At 44.2% G+C, this 18117-nt stretch overlaps 1 protein-coding gene across 1 annotated transcript in view; it reads right to left on the minus strand.

Annotated features, from left to right (window-relative positions):
* LOC115109742 (membrane-associated guanylate kinase, WW and PDZ domain-containing protein 2-like) overlaps window positions 1-18117 on the minus strand; it is a 257310-nt gene that overhangs the window by 1167 nt on the left and 238026 nt on the right. Inside the window, exons 17-19 of the mRNA XM_029635036.2 lie at window positions 16729-16914; window positions 1652-1985; window positions 241-469 (exon numbers count right to left, since the gene is read on the minus strand). Coding sequence (XP_029490896.2) covers window positions 241-469; window positions 1652-1985; window positions 16729-16914 — 749 coding nt within the window. The remainder of the gene's footprint in view (window positions 1-240; window positions 470-1651; window positions 1986-16728; window positions 16915-18117) is intronic.

The raw sequence follows: 18117 nt of genomic DNA on the forward strand, positions 1-18117 counted from the left end.
AAGGGAACTGTCTGTCCACTAAGTATTTTCTGTAATAGGGGATTCTCGGATATGTAGTCTCAACTGTGATGTTTAGTAGGGGATTCTAGGATGTGCAGTCTTATCTGTGGTCTGAAGTCCAGGAGGAACTGCACCAATGAAAGCTGTGCATATTTTGATTGTTTGTACTAGGGAATTCTTGGGTATGTAGTCGTACATATGGTGCACTGTAGTAATGCCTTCTGTGATGTGCAGTCTTACCTGTGGTCTGAAGTCAGGTGGAAACTGTGCGAGAGGGAACTGTGCAGCGAGTGTTGTCGAGTGTTGTCTGTAGTCGATGAGGGGAGGAGGGTGACGATAATCCAGTGTGGGCGGCTGCCGGTAATCAGCCACCGGAGGGTGCCGGTAGTCGACGGGGGGCTGCCGGTAGTCGGTAAACGGAGCCTGACGGATATCCGGTTTCACGTCCTGCCTGGCTTTCACCTCTGACCTGTAGACACCAGACAAATATGAGGTTGAGAAAGAGTGTGCGTATTCCCTATATAATGCAAGTGCAAACACAAACACACAAGAACCCTTCACGGTGGCAGCTCTCTCTCTGGGTGTGACAGACAACACTCCGGTTGGGCGCCATGTATTAAACACACACATCCGTAAATGTATACAAACATCCACAATCTTAGCATATGTTCACTTACCCTGCACACATACAACCCAAGTGCACGCTCTCGCTAATTGGAAAAGCACACACACAGGCAGGCTCACGCACGTCACACAGACACACAGACACACACACACACACACACACACACACACACACACACACACACACACACACACACACACACACACACACACACACACACACACAATGTAATATCTCTGTCATTCCCAAACGGCACAGGAAAAGCATCCTCTTAACTGTAGTCGTAATGACTGACACTGACAGACAGCGTCACGCATTCCTCCATCCTAACAGGAGATGATTGTGGACTACAGGAAAAGGAGGACCGAGCACGTCCCCATTTTCACCGACGGGGCTGTAGTGGAGTAGGTTGCTAGCTTCAAGTTCCTTGGCGTCCACATCACCAACAAACTAACATGGTCCAAGCACACCAAGACAGTTGTGAAGAGGGCACGACAAAACCAATTCCCCCTCAGGAGACTGAAAAGATTTGGAATGGGTCCTCAGATCCTCAAAAGGTTCTTCAGCTGCACCTGAGAGCATCCTGACGGGCAGGGTAGCCTAGTGGTTAGAGCATTGGACTAGTAACCGGAAGGTTGCCACCGAGCTGACAAGGTACAAATCTGTCGTTCTGCCCCTGAACAGGTAGTTAACCCACTGTTCCTAGGCTGTCATTGAAAATAAGAATTTGTTTTTAACTGACTTGCCTAGTTAAATAAAGGTAAAAAATAAACATGTACATATTACCTGGACTAACCGGTGCCCCTGGATATTGACTCTGTACCGGTACCCCCTGTATGTAGCCTCGCCATTGTCATTTTACTGCCGCTCCTTAATTATGTGTTACTTTTACTTCATACTTTAGAAAGTATTTTCCTAAACTGCAAACTGCATTGTTGGTTATGGGCTTGTAAGTAAGCATTTCAGTGTAAGGTCTACACCTGTTCGGTGCATGTGACAAATAAAATTTGATTTGATTTGAAATACCTGCCGTCGTGGAGGTAGAGCGGGGGAGGGTGGCCGGGTGGCTGGGCGACCGAGCTCTGCTGGGTGCCTGCCGGGCTGGGCTGGGCGGCCGCTCCTGGGGTAGGCTGCGTGGCTGCTGCTGGTTCTTGGCCTGGCTGGTCTGGTGTTTGGCCGGGCAGAGCTGGTGGTGCTGGGCCTTCCTGGGTGGTGGTTGTCTGTCCCGGCTGGGCTGGTGCATGACCCGGCTGGGATGCTCCTTGGCTGGGCTGGTTGACTATGGGGCTGGGCTGGGCCTGGGGGCTGTGTTTCTGGGTCATGGGGCTCTGCTTTTCTGAGCTGGGCCTCGAGTGGGGATCTAAGATGGAGAGACGGAGTTGTGTTTCACTATATTTGATCATTCCAATATATTGGTATCACTTCGCGGCGGAGGGATACATCTGAGGTGAGGATTTACAGACTTACTCCCGTATACAGTTGTGTCACGGCTGGGGTCCGCCCCTATATATAGATCCCATGGCAGCGGCACACACTCTTTTTCATTTTCATGGCGGACGTCCATATGGTTTGAGGTACAAACTTTCTGAAGTTCGCTTGGTAAGTCACTGGTAAGTGTAATATCTTGCGTGGAAGTATACTCACTGGCTGTTTGTAGCCTGGAGCAGCTGGCCACATGGTCAGCCCCTCCTCTAGAGTGCTCCACTCGCTGCGCGCGGTTGATCTGTATCTTCCGCCCGTGGTTTGTCGTGCTTGTTTCGTTAGCTGGAGCCTACATCCCTAAGTGGTGCAGCACCTGTGGGACAAGTTCGTGAGAGTGCAGGTGAACCTGTTTGCCTCCCTGGACAATGAACACTGCCCCCTGTGGTACTCCATTTTGGAGCCACCAGGGCCTCTGGGCTTGGATGCTCTGGCTCACGATTGGCCAGGGATGGAGCTTATGCATTCCCCCCTTTTCCTCTGATCCAGTCTGTGCTGGACAGGACCAGGATGGCAGAGCATCGTCTGCTTCTGGTGGCCCCATACTGGTACAGAAAACCCTGGTTCAGCCTTCTCTTGTCACTGTTGTCTGGTACACCATGGGACCTTCCCCTGAGACTGGAACTGCTGTCTTAGGTCAGGGGAACTCTGTGGCATCTGAGGCACCAATGGTCCATGCTAGGACTACAGGAGGGTGTAATGACCACCATGCAGAGCGCAAGGGCGCTGATTACAACCGCGGCATACCAGTTGCGCTGGCGGTTGTTCTGCTCTTGGTGCACTGGTATTGAGGTTGTGCCCGAGTCATGCGGGGTGCAGTATGTTCTCCAATACCTGCAGTCTCGCTTGGATGAGGGCTTGGCAGCCTGTACACTGAGAGGGTATTTTGGCTGTTATATCTGCCTGTCATGCGGGGTGGATGGACAGGCCAGTGGGACGCCATCCCTTGGTCTCCAGGTTTATGAAGGGGGTGAGTCGCATGCGTCCAACTAAGACCTGCTCAATGGCGATCTGGGGTCTATATATAGGGGCGGACCCCAGCCTTGACACAGGTGTACACGGGAGTAAATCTGTAAGTCCTCACCTCGGATGTTTCCCTCCGCTGTGGAGTGATACCAATATATTGGAGTGATCCATATAGCTCACATAACCCTGGTTACATATGTAACCTTCATTATCATGTGTGGCGTACAGCAGGTCAGCCACCAGGGGGAGACTCATCAAGGCCTGGTGACAGATGGAGTCTACATCATGATGGCTCCCTCTGCTGGACGTGCCAGGTCTCGACGTGCCAGGTCTCCGGCCAGGGCTAATTGGGGCTGATTGTGATTGGTGAGTAATCAAGGGGATGATTGCTCACCAGCTGGACGAGTCCCGTAAAGCTGCCAGAAGGGCAGCACATGGGAGAGGGGACTGGGGTAAGAGAGGTTACTCCCGTATAGTTGTGCTCAGTGCCAGAGATAACAAAAGGAGCTCGGTTTTGTTCCCCCCAGGATACAGCAAGACCTCGGGGCCCAGAAGACGGTATCCCGGAGAAGATCTCCTGGAGGAGACCTGTTATTTTATTTTCGGATGTTACCTGAATAGACACCCTTGAAACCAAGCTAATCCAACTCTGTCCATGTCTGATCTGTGTAAATGTCTTTACCAAACCCCCTGGTCTGCCACACATGGTAACAACAGAGTTTTTAAATGTTTAGTTTTTCCTCCCCAATTTCCGTGATATCCAATTGGTAGTTACAGTCTTGTCCTATCGCTGCAACTCCCATACAGACTCGGTAGAGCGAAGGTCGAGAGCCATGCATCCCCCGAAACACGACCCTGCCAAGCCGCACTGCTTCTTGACACACTGCTCGCTTAACCCGGAAGCCAGCCTCACCAATGTGTTGGAGGAAACACCTTACAACTGGCAACCGAAGTCAGCGTGCATGCGCCCGGCTCGCCACAAGGAGTCAATAGAGTGCGGTGGGACGTCGACATACCGGGAGGTCCCTGCAACACAGCCTGGAATCAAACCCGGGTCTGATGTGATGCCTCAAGCACTGCGATGCAGTGCCTTTGACCGCTGCGCCACTCAAAAAGCTTAACAGAGATGTGTTGTGCTAGTAATGGAGCAACAGTTGCTCGAAACAACAGTGTGTCCCGAACAGCGGGAGCAGGAGAAATCGTGAACTAATTGAAAAATGAACATGTAATAGGAAAGGAAATTACACTTTTAGTCTCCAGAGATGTAGAAGCCATTCTAGCTCTGTCTGTTTTTCTTTCTTTGTCTCTTTCTTTCCGTCACTCTTTTTCTCTTTCCCTCGACCACTAACAGACATTATTTATACAGGTTTTTCTCTTTTTCACTCTAGAGTACGTGGTCAACTTTCACAACTCTTAGTACAAAACTCAAAACAGATAAGGGTCTTTCTATAAACTAGGGTATTAAGTGAGCATTTCTTATAGTGGAGCTGTTTGGAGCTATCACACAGTAATGAATAATAATTAGCATTTATTTGTGAAGACATTAAGACATAAACGGTGGACATACGTTAATATAGTTCATGACTGTTTAAAAACCTTTCTCATGCTTGGAGTCTTTACAGATTTGGCAAATATCGTGTGACATAAAACACTACCTTTCTTTCCTTCCATTTTTGACTCAGATGTTTGTTGTTATATCATATACTAAGCATTTACTAAGCAATTGAATTTCACATTGACTTTGATACTGTGAATGTCCAGGATATTGCTGTCAGACTCTTGTCCTGTATGGAGATCTCGGGAAGTGTACTGTAATCTCGTAACATTTCGTAACATTTCGTATCACCCTATGTTAGGGCGTGAAAACAGTTTTCGTGGACACACATATCCAAAATAATGTATGTGATTGCAAATTCCAATGCTTCAAACAGAAAGAGTAAATATGATTCTTTTTTTTTTTAAATCGATACTGTCATTAAAAGGTTTCTTCAATAATGACGTGTAATAGTTGTTTGATGGGTGTTTGATGTCTAGCTGTCTAGTTATGTGGGGACATTATTGCGCAGCATCAGCTGATTCAGGAAAGGAAAACATTTCTGAATGACAGTCAAATGATAAAGGGCTTGTGTGATACTGCACGCGATTTATTAACAACAGGCAAAGTGCTGGAACTAATGTTGATCTCGAGGATTGACAGAACATTTTGGTGTCTATGTCGTTATGTTGGTCAAAATAATTTGCCGATTTCATCGACAACATTAAATCAAGATTCCTGAGGTAAGACCCGAGTTAAAATGGAGCAATCGGGAATGTGAAAACTGTCTGTTTATTAGCTCTTAAAAAATGTAAAGTTGCTTGTTTTTACGTTTTTACACATAAAGCCAAAAAACAACTTGATATTTTGATGTTCAAATATGTGTGGAGTTAAATGTGGAATGCCTGGTCAAGTGTACAGCCAACACTTCCTGTCCTTTCAAAGTAGGAGGTCATCCTTCTAACGCCATTCTATGAATCTATTATCTATTAATTAATTGATTAACCCCCTAAGGTTTGATGTCTGCGCCCCCACGGAAATCTAGTTAGCGTTATAAAAAATCCCCATAAAAATCTGTCAGTTTAAGCTAGAGATCTGTTTTTTTGCATTTTAGACAGGGCTTAGACTCTAATGGGTTAATAGCTGCCCATACCATATTGACTTATTAACTAACCATTGTTACTGTAAATGGTTAGCCTATCTGCCAACTTCTGTCTATAGCGTCCGAACAGTTTGGGCTACACAATACCCATACAGTGCCACAGTGCCAAGATAAGATTACTCCATTTCTGCATAAGATTTAGTGTGTATTGGCTTATTAATGAACTGCTGTTACTGTAAATGGTTATCTAACTGATATACTATACTGTATCCTAGTTACCTAGTTAACCATGGTTAATCTTACTAAATTATGCTAAAGCCAAAACAACAGTATCGATTGCTAGATTAAAAATATGCCCTAGCTATAGTTAGCCAGTGGTTGCACATCTAACTAGCTGGAATGAAGCAATAGTAGACAAGTAAAAAATATAATTTCACTTCTTACAGCAGGTCTCCAGCCTCCAGACCTGTCTGATCAGCCTGACAGGGCGCCGTGGGTGTCCAGTTTACACCTATGCAAATCAGAGTGTGTATAGCACTGGACTTAAACATCCAACCAATGCCTCAAGTGTCGTGCTGTATGTCCACCACACACCCAAACAGTTGTGGGGTCCCGTCCAGAAACAACCCCTACCCCTGGACACTTCTGGAAATCTAAAAATAATTGGACAGGTCTAAGCAATACTACCAAGTCTATAGGGATTTCGCTATACCTGCAATAACATAACAGTGCAAGTGGTGGGCTATGCAAAGAGATGAGTGAAGTGACACGCCTTGCAAAATACTCATTAATAAATGTAAAGTCCCTAAACTCGGCTTCTTAGTCCCTAAAAGTCCCTAAACTGCTCATAGACCATCAAGGGTCGATGGCTTTTTTTCTATTCCAATTTATTGCAAAGGCTGCTAAAACCATTTATACCCACAGCCTTGTTGCGTACTTACAGTACAGTGCACTTTTACTCCATTCTCTGCCTGACTCTCAACAAATGCCACCAGATTATTATTTTTTATTGTTGCCATCTATTCTGTAACATTCCACAAGTAAATGTAGTAAATAAAACACATACATTAAATAGCTCAAGTCTTGAAAATATGTTAAATCTTTATTTATTTATTTTTTATCTGTGGATAGTAGCCGAGGCTTTATGGCTTCGCCATCAACTTGTAAATTTACTAGACATCACCTGCGTATATTCAGTCATCACATATATTTTAAGAATATAATGTAATATAACAGAACATTTTTGTTACTCTTATAATATAAACCTTACAGTGTAACAACAGTTTTAGTAAGTAATAGGCTACATACAGACAAGTTACAGCTTCTTCTGACAAAGTGACTGAGTGGAACAGAGGAATAGCAAATTTGACAAAATGTATCTAAATTCAAAAACCCTCTTTTTATTTATCCTAATCATTCAGTTCATTCAAATTCAATGATAATACATTTTGTCAATCCCGTTCAACAACTCCAAATCGCTTTGGCAAATGCTCCAAAGGGATAAACTGAAATAACATGATAGGTTAATTAAATAATCGACAGGAAAAAAGTGATTATTTATTAGCCTAGTGGATATAAGTACCGTAGACATATCATGTGAAATCATTGTCAAAGAGATATTGTTGATTGACAAACAAGTGCAGCCACCAGCCAGCCTTAGCTGGACAGCACCTGACAGTCTGCACAGCGCGATATCAATCCAGAGCATATCGGACTGCTTCTCTCTACCATGTCACCGGATTCCTGCCACTCTGGATTATTACACCAGATCATTGCAGCTAACTAGCTGCAAACAACTAACGCCTCTGTCCCGAAGCAAGCACCCCCGCTTTTACGCTACTGCTACTCTCTGTTCATCATATATACATAGTCACTTTAACGATATCTACGCGTACATACTACCTCAATCAGCTCGACTAACTGGTGCCTGTATGTAGCCTCGCTACTATTTTTCACCGTCTATTTTACTGTTGTTTTCATTTCTTTACTTACCTTTTGTTCACCTAATACCTTTTTTTCACTGTTGGTTAGAGCCTGTAAGTAAGCATTTCACTGTTGTAGTCGGCGAACTAGACAAATAAACTTTGATTTGATTTAAAACACTTCAACGAGCAGGCCTTTCTCTAATCGACCTGGCCCGGGTATCCTGAAAGGATATTGACCTCATTCCATCATTAGAGGATGACTGGTTATTCTTTAAAAGTGCTTTCCTCATCATCTTAAATAAGCCCCATTCAAAAAATGTAGAACTAAGAACAGATATAGCCCTTGGTTAACTCCAGACTTGACTGCCCTTGACCAGCACAAAAACATCCTGCGACGTACTGCATTAGCATCGAATAGCCCCCGCGATATGCACATTTTCAGGGAAGTTAGGAACAAATATACACAGGCAGTAAGGAAAGCAAAGGCTAGCTTTTTCAAACATAAATTTGCATCCTGTAGCATAAACTCCAAAACGTTCCAGGACACTGTAAAGTCTGAGGCTAGGAAACACTGTCACCACCAATAAATCTACGATAATCGAGAATTTCAATAAGCATTTTTCTACAGCTGGCCATGATTCCCACCTGGCTACCCCTACCCCGGTCAACAGCTCTGCACCCCCCACAGCAACTTGCCCAAGCCTCCCTCTCAGCCACGCTCAATGTCCTAAAATATATCATAAACGCCATCGATAAAAGACAATACTGTGCAGCCGTCTTCATCAACCTGGCCGAGGCTTTTGACTGTCAATCACCACATTCTTATTGGCAGACTCAACAGCCTTGTTTTCTCAAATGACTGCCTCGCCTGGTTCACCAACTACTTCTCATATAGAGTTCAGTGTGTCAAATCAGATACCATGTTGTCCGGACCTCTGGCAGTCTCTATGGGGGTGCCACAAGGTTAAATTCTTGGGCAGTCTTTTCTCTGTACACATCAATGATGTCACTCTTGCTGCTGGTGATTCTCTGATCCACCTTCATGCAGATGGCACCATTCTGTATACTTCTGGCCTTTCTTTGGACACTTTGTTAACAAACCTCCAGACGAGCTTCAATGCCGTACAACACTCCTTCCGTGGCCTCCAACTGCTCTTAAATGCAAGTAAAACTAAATGCATGCTCTCAACCGATCGCTGCCCGCACCCGCCCCGCCCGTCTAGCATCACTACTCTGGACGGTTCGGACTTAGAATATGTGTACAATTACAAATACCGAGGTGTCTGGTTAGACTGTAAACTCTCCTTCCAGACTCATATTAAGCATCTCCAATCCAAAATTAAATCTAGAAACGGCATCCTATTTCACTACAAAGCATCCTTCACTCATGCTGCCAAACATACCCTCGTAAAACTGACTATCCTACCGATCCTTGACTTCGGCGATGTCATTTACAAAATAGCCTCCAACACTCTACTCAGCATTTTTTTTAAACCTTTATTTAACTAGGCAAGTCAGTTAAGAACAAATTCTTATTTTCAATGACGACCTAGGAACAGTGGGTTAACTGCCTGTTCAGGGGCAGAACGACAGATTTGTACCTTGTCAGCTTAGGGGTTTGAACTTGCAACCTTCCGGTTACTAGTCCAACGCTCTAACCACTAGGCTACCCTGGATGTAGTCACAGTGCCATTAATTTTGTCACCAAAGCACCATATACTACCCACCACTGTGACCTGTATGCTCTCGTTGGCTGGCCCTCGCTTCATATTCGTCAGCAAACCCACTGGCTCCAGGTCCTCTATGAGTCTTTGCTAGGTAAAGCCCAGCCTCATCTCAGCTCACTGGTCACCATAGCAGCACCCACCCGTGTACGAGCTCCAGCAGGTATTTCTCACTGGTCATCCCCAAAGCCAGCTCCTCCCTCGTTTGGCCGCCTTTCCTTCCAATTCTCTGCTACCAATGATTGGAACGAAATGCAAAAATAACTGATGCTGGAGTCTTATAACTTTAAGCATCAGCTGTCAGAGCAGCTTTACCGATCATTGCACCTGTACACAGCCCATCTGTAAATAGCCCACCCAACTACCTCATCCTCATATTGTTATTTATTGTTTTGCTCCTTTGCACCCAGTATCTCTACTTGCACATGCATCTTCTGCACATCTATCACTCCAATGTTTATTTGCTAAATTGCAATTATTTCACAGCCATGGCGTATTTCTTGCCTTACCTCCTTACACCCTGTGCACACACTGTATATAGACTTTTTCTATTGTGTTATTGACTGTACGTTTGTTTATTCCATGTTTAACTGAGTTGTTGTTTGTCGCACTGCTTTGCTTTATCTTGGCCAGGTCGCAGTTGTAAATGAGAACTTGTTCTCAACTGGCCTACATGGTTAAATATAGGTGAAATAATTATTTTAAATCAAATAGATTACAATGTTATTTTTCTGCCTGTTTGGAACACAATTAACCAAATTGTAAAGCCTTTAATACAGCACAGCAAAGTTCCAAAACAGACAGATTTGTTAAATGGTTTTATCCTATATTTTGTGGATGCATAAGGCTTGGTGATCACAGAATCAGTAGGATATTTTTTTTTTAAACACTCAAATAGGAACAGAAGCATAGGGCTGAGTGACTCACTCATTCCTGGACTTCATTCCAAATAAGTTATATAATAATGCAGGGTTAAAGACTCATTCTTTATGATTTTCTTTAGTATACGCAGTCTCTTGTTACAGCTCATTCCGTTTGAATTATGTGGATTATAATAAATTGATATACAGTGCATTCGGAAAGTATTCAGACCCATTAACTTTTTCCACATTTTGTTACTTTACAGCCTTATAAAATTGATGAAATTATTATTTTTTTCCACATCAATCTATACACAATAGCCCATACTGACAAAGAGAAAACAGGTTTTTAGAAGTGTGTGCGAATAAAACAAAACAGAAGTACATTATTTATATAGGTATTCAGACCCTTTGCTTATGAGACTCGAAATTGAGTCCAGGTGCATCCTGTTTCCATTGATCATCCTTGAGGTGTTTATACAACTTGATTGGAGTCCACCTGAGGTAAATTCAATTGATTGGACATGATTTGGAAAGGCACACCTGTCTATATAAGGTCCCACAGTTGACAGTGCATGTCAGAGCAAAAACTAAGTCATGAGGTAGGAGGAATTGTGTGTAGAGGTCTGAGACAGGATTGTGTCGAGGCACAGATCTGGGGAAGGATACCAAAACATTTACGCAGCATTGAAGGTCCCCAAGAACACAGTGGCCTCCATCATTCTTAAATGGAACTAGTTTGGATCCACAAAGACTCTTACTAGAGCTGGCCGATCGGCCTAGCTGAGCAATAGGGAGAGAAGGGCCTTGGGTGGGAATTTGACAGAGTTCCTCTGTTGAGATGGGGAAAACCTTCCAGAAGGACATCCATCTCTGCAGCACTCCACCAATCAGGCCTTTATGGTAGAGTGGCCAGATGGAAGCCACTCCTCAGTAAAAGGCACATGACAGCCCACTTGGACTCTCAGACCATGAGAAACAAGATTCTCTAGTCTGATAAAACCAAGATTGAGCTCTTTGGCCTAAATGCCAAGCATCATGTCTGTAGGAAACCTGGCATCATCCCTACAGTGAAGGTGGCAGCATCATGCTCTGGGGATGTTTTTCAGCGGCAGTGATTGGGAGACTAGTCAGGATCAAGAGAAAGATGAACGGAGAAAAGTACAGAGAGATCTTTGCTAAAAACCTGCTCCAGAGCGCTCTGGACCTCAAACTGGGGCGAAGGTTCACCTTCCAGAAGGACAACAACCCTAAGCACACAGCCAAACAGTGCTGGTTTCAAGCGCAGGGCTGGGAGAGCAGGCAAGAGTGATGACAGGAAATCTGATGGGCAAAAGTACAGGCAAAAAGGCCTCGTTAGTGAGGATGGCCAAAAACTACGATACACTCGAGGACTAATATGGAAATAAACAGAGCTCCGAATAGAACATGCTTCAAAACAAACAAAGAACTGAACTAAATAGTGTGTAAATTATATACAGGTGTGAACAGGTGATCAGAATTCAGGTGATTGGGATCTGGAGAGTGAGCTGCATTCAGGGGATCTATGCGTTTGAGAGTGTGAGTTGGAAGCAGACGTTACATGTAGAATAATACAGAAGACATCAATACTATGAAATAACACATATGCAAACATGTAGTAACCAAAAAAGTGTTAAACAAATGAAAATATATTTTATATTTGAGATTCTTCAAATAGCCACCACTGTTACTTCCGGCGCCTACAGAGAAGGCCGCCTCACTTCGCGTTCCTAGGAAACTAGGCAGTATTTTGTTTTTTTACGTGTTATTTATTACATTGGTACCCCAGGTAATCTTAGGTATTATTACATGCAGTCGGGAGGAACTACTGGATATAAGAGCAACGTCAACTCACCATCATTATGACCAGGAATTTGACTTTCCCGAAGCGGATCCTGTGTTTGGCCCACCACCCGGGACAATGGTTCGGATCCCAATAGAACAATAGAACAACGCCGTAAAAGGGGCTGACCACAACTCCATTTGGTTGCTTCCAGCCTATAGACAGAAACTAAAACAGGAGCTCCCGCGCTCAGGTCTGTTCAACGCTGGTCCGACCAATCTGATTCCACGCTTCAAGATTGCTTCGATCACGTGGATTGGGATATGTTCCGCATTGCGTCAAACAACAACATTGACGAATACGCTGATTCGGTGAGCGAGTTTATTAGCAAGTGCATTGGCGATGTCGTACCCACAGCACCTATTAAAACATTCCCCAACCAGACACCGTGGATTGATGGTAGCATTCGCGCGAAACTGAAAGTGCGAACCACTGCTTTTAACCCGGGCAAGGTGACCGGAAACATGACCAAATACAAACAGTGTAGTTATTCCCTCCGCAAGGCAATCAAACAAGCTAAGCGTCAGTATAGAGACAAAGTAGAAATCGCAATTCAACGGCTCAGACACAAGACGTATGTGGCAGGGTCTACAGTCAATCCCCGTCGCGGACCAGGATGTCTTGCTCCCAGATTGACTAAACAACATCTTTACTCGCTTTGAGGACAATACAGTGCCACTGACACGACCAGCTACCAAAACCATTCGGACTCTCCTTCACTGCAGCCGACATGAGCAAAACATTTAAACATGTTAACCCTCACAAGGCTGCAGGCCCAGATGGCATCCCCAGCCGTGTCCACAGAGCATGCGCAGACCAGCTGGCTGGTGTGTTTACGGACATATTTAATCAATCCTTATCCCCGTTTGCTGTTCCCACATGCTTCAAGAGAGCTACCATTGTTCCTTTTCCCAAGAAAGCTAAGGTAACTGAGCTAAATGACTACCACCCCGTAGCACTCACTTCCGTCATCATGAAGTGCTTTGAGAGACAAGTCAAGGACCATATCACCTCCACCCTAGACCCACTCCAATTTGCTTATCGCCCCAATAGGTCCACAGACGATGCAATCACAACCACACTGCCCTAACCCATCTGGAAAAGAGGAATACCTATGTGAGAATGCCGTTCATCGACTACAGCTCAGCATTTAACACCATAGTACCCTCCAAACTCGTCATCAAGCTCGAGACCCTGGGTCTCGACCCCGCCCTGTGCAACTGGGTACTGGACTTCCTGACGGGCCGCCCCCAGGTGGTGTGGGTAGGTAACAACATTTCCACCCCGCTGATCCTCAGCACTGGGGCCCCACAAGGGTGCGTTCTGAGCCCTCTCCTGTACTCCCTGTCCACCCACGACTGCTTGGCCATGCACGCCTCCAACTCAATCATCAAGTTTGCAGACGACACTACAGTGGTAGGCTTGATTACCAACAATGACGAGAGCCCACAGGGAGGAGGTGAGGGCCCTCGGAGTGTGGTGTCAGGAAAATAACCTCACACTCAACGTCAACAAAACAAAGGAGATGATCGTGGACTTCAGGAAACAGCAGAGGGAGCACCCCCCTATCCACATCGACGGGACAGTAGTGGAGTGTAGAAAGTTAAGTTCCTCGGCGTACACATTACGGACAAACTGAATTGGGCCACCCACACAGACAGTGTGGTGAACCGCAGGAGGCTGAAGATATTCGGCTTGTCACCAAAAGCACTCACAAACTTTTACAGGTGCACAATCGAGAGCATCTTGTTGGGCTGTATCACCGCCTGGTACGGCAATTGCTCCCCCCACAACCGTAAGGCTCTCCAGAGGGTAGTGAGGTCTGCACAACGCATCACCGGGGGCAAACTACCTGCCCTCCAGTACACCTACACCACCCGATGTCACAGGAAGGCCATAAAGATCATCAAGGACAACAACTACCCGAGCCACTGCCTGTTCACCCCACTATCATCCAGAAGGTGAGGTCAGTACAGGTGCATTAAAGCAAGGACCGAGAGACTGAAAAACAGCTTCTATCTCAAGGCCATCAGATTGTTAAACAGCCACTACTAACATTGAGTGGCTGCTGCCATATATGTAAAACATGTATCCCTAGTCACTTTAAACAATGCCACTTAATATAATGTTTACATACCCTGCATTACTCATCTCATATGTATATACTGTACTCTATACCACCCACTGCATCTTGCCATCTTTATGTAATACATGTATCACTAGCCACTTTAAACAAAAATGTTTTATGGCTGCAGGGGCAGTATTGAGTAGCTTGGATGAAAAGGTGCCCATTGTAAATGGCCAGCTCCTCAGTCTCAGTTGCTAATATATGCATATTATTATTAGTATTGGATAGAAAACACTCTGAAGTTTCTAAAACTGTTTGAATTATGCCTATGAGTATAACAGAACTTATATAGCAAGCAAAAACCTGAGAAATTCCACTTCCTGTTTTTTTTCTGGGGGTGGCAGATCTTCAACCAAGGTCTCATTGAAATTACAGCGAGATATGGATGAGTTTTCACTTCCTACGCCTTCCACTATATGTCAACAGTCAATAGAACTTTGTCTGATGACTCTAATGTGAAGGGGGGTCGAATGATACAGGAAACGAGTTGACCATGCATTCACTATGCGCGTTCACAGGGGAAGCACCTGCGTTCCACCGGTCATCTGAAGTCATTCTAATTCTCCGGTTGGAATGTTATTCAAGATATATGTAAACAACATTCTAAAGATTGATTCAGTACATCATTTGACATGTTTCTACTGACTGTTACAGAACTTTTGGACATTTCGTCACGTTATAGTGGACGCGCTGTGACTTTGGAATGGTTTACCAAACGCGCTAAACAAAGTAGCTAATTGGACATAATTAATGGACATTTTCGAACAAATCAAGCATTTATTGTGGACCTGGGATTCCTAGGACTGCATTCTGAGGTAAAGGAAACATTTAAGTCATTTAGCAGACGCTCTTATCCAGAGCAACTTACAAATTGGTGCGTTCACCTTAAGACATCCAGTGGAACAGCCACTTTACAATAGTGCATCTAAATCTTTTAAGGGGGGGGGGGTGAGAAGGATTACTTTATCCTATCCTAGGTATTCCTGAAAGAGGTGGGGTTTCAGGTGTCTCCGGAAGGTGGTGATTGACTCCGCTGTCCTGGCGTCGTGAGGGAGTTTGTTCCACCATTGGGGGGCCAGAGCAGCGAACAGTTTTGACTGGGCTGCGTGGGAACTGTACTTCCTCAGTGGTAGGGAGGCGAGCAGAGAAACATTTATCATGTATTTTCTGGTTTCTGTTGACTCCAACATGGCGGCTAATTTGGCTTCTGTTCTGAGCGCCGTCTCAGATTATTGCATATGTTGCTTTTTCCGAAAACTTTTTTTGAACTCTGACACAGCGGTTGCATTAAGGAGAGGTATATCTATAATTCCATGTGTATAACTTGTATTATCATCTACAAGTATGACAAGTATTTATGTTGAAACGATGTGGCTATGCAAAATCACTAGATGTTTTTGGAACTAGTGAATCTAAATAGCCAATGTAAACTCAGATTTTTTTATATAAATATGAACTTTATCAAACAAAACATGTATGTATTGTGTAACATGAAGTCCTATGAGTGTCATCTGATGAAGATAATTCAAGGTTTGTGATTCATTTTATCTTTATTTCTGCTTTTTGTGAATGCTATATTTCACTGGAAAATGGCTGTGCTTATTGTGGTTTGGTGGAGACCTAACATAATTGTTTGTAGTGCTTTCGCTGAAAAGCCGATTTGAAATCGGACACTTTGGTGGGATTAACAACACGATTACCTTTAAAGTGATATAAAACACATGTATGTTTTAGGAATTGTAATGATGAGATTTCTGTGGTTTGAATTTGGCGCCCTCTATTTTCACTGGTAGTTGTCATATCGATCCAGGTATTGGGATTGCAGCCATAAATCAAATCAAATCAAATTTATTTATATAGCCCTTCGTACATCAGCTGATATCTCAAAGTGCTGTACAGAAACCCAGCCTAAAACCCCAAACAGCAAGCAATGCAGGTGTAGAAGCACGGTAGCATAAGGTAGCTGTTGTGAAATGGTTAGGTTAGATTACTCGTTGGTTATTACTGCATTGTCGGAACTAGAAGCAAAAGCATTTTGCTATTCTCGCATTAACATCTGCTAACCATGTGTATGTGACAAATAAAATGTGATTTGATTTGATTTGCCTTGATGACAGCTTTGCAAACGTAATTGGTTCTTTCTTTTGTTGTTACAGGAGCAAAATGCAATTATTTTGTCAAAATGTATAAATGCTCGAGTCTGTTGAATAATATATAATTTGAATGGCGAGTCCAGCTTAACCTGTTCAAGAGAAGTAGGGGTCAGCATAAAGATAATAAGCCAGAGGTATACTGTAATAGTATGGACCATCTAGAGACAGCAATTTCTTGTCATTCCATTCCATGTGAGTACTCACTATTTGAGTATACTGCTACTCTCCCTCTCTCTATCCATCCCTCCCTCATGCCATCCCTCTTCTCTCATCTCTCTCATATCCTCTGACTCCCTCCCTCCCTATTCTCTGCTCTCTTTCCCTCTCTCCTTCTCTCCCTCCCTACGCTCTCATTTTCTCTGACTCACCTTCCTCCGGTATGATGTGCAGGGTGACGATGAGTCCGGCGTCTTTGATGAGCTTGACGATGTCAGCGTGGGGCATGCTGATGATGGACTGCCCGTTGACGGCCAGGATCCGGTCGCCAACCTTCAGGCAGCCAAAGCGATCCGCTGGGCTGCCCTCGATGATACGCCCAATCTTGTGGGGCACAGCTAGTACGGGGAGTAGAATCAATGTTTTGGCAAATATGTGCATAAACTTGTTATTTGCTGGACAGAAAATAAATTGTAACTGAAAGTATTGCCCGCAAATCTGCCCCCTGGTGGTTTATTGAGATGCACACACAAACAAGAATGTTTTGATCCCACTGGGTAGTTGAAGAACATCCCAGTGGGACTGAAATGTTGTCTTGCGTGTTTCTCAACAAACCACTATGGGAGCACATTACAGAAGAAACATTTTAACGTCTGTTGGTCTCAAATCACTCCCTATCGCTACCCCAGGGTTTCCCAAACTCGGTCCTGTGGATCCCAAGGGGTGCACATTTTGGTTTTTGCCCTAGGCACTACACAGCGAATTCAAATAATCAAAGCTTGATGATGAGTTGATCATTTGAATACGCTGCATAGTGCTAGGGCAAAAACCAACATATGCACAGGGATTGACAAAGTGCACTGAGCAGTCACACAACTTGAGCCTACTCCGAGTTTGCCCCATTGGGCAGGTGATAAAAAAAAGTTACAAAAGCTGAAGAACATACACACATGCAGGTACTTTCCACAGGTGCTGGAGTTGTAGGCAAACCCATAGAAACATAAAGGAAAACTCTGCACACTGCTGCTCATGCTGCCAGGTGATATTGATTAACAACAATGTTTCGACCCTTAGGTCTTCATCAGGCATCCATATCCCAGGTGGGGGTGGAAGGTCCTATATATAAGGGCAGTACTCAGTGATATCACTTCCTGTAACAGGAGGTAGAAAAATGTATAACAGTTTCACAATATTAACATTCAATGTATCAAAATATATGATCATACACAGGGAATGATCATACACAGGGAATGATCATACACAGGGAATGATCATACACAGTAATTCACATACAGTATTCAATTAGGATGAAAAAAAAACAATAAAAACAGATTCAGGTCAAAATTAAGGCCAATTAAGGATGTTGAGCCTGTGGATCCAAAAATACTCCCTTTGAAGAAGTTTCCTCTCAATGTCCCCTCCCCTGCGTGACATCTTGACCATTTCTATTTCAATGTATCTCAGAGAGTAAATAGGATGTCCAGCTTGTACAAAATGAGCAGTAACTATATTGTCGTCTCACCTGTCCGTATATTGCTGCGGTGCTCATTGATTTGTGTCTTAAGGCTTCTACAGATTTTCCCTTTGTAAGACAGACCACA

This window comes from Oncorhynchus nerka, linkage group LG25 (assembly GCF_034236695.1).
Source record: "Oncorhynchus nerka isolate Pitt River linkage group LG25, Oner_Uvic_2.0, whole genome shotgun sequence".
Classification (NCBI taxonomy): domain Eukaryota; kingdom Metazoa; phylum Chordata; class Actinopteri; order Salmoniformes; family Salmonidae; genus Oncorhynchus; species Oncorhynchus nerka.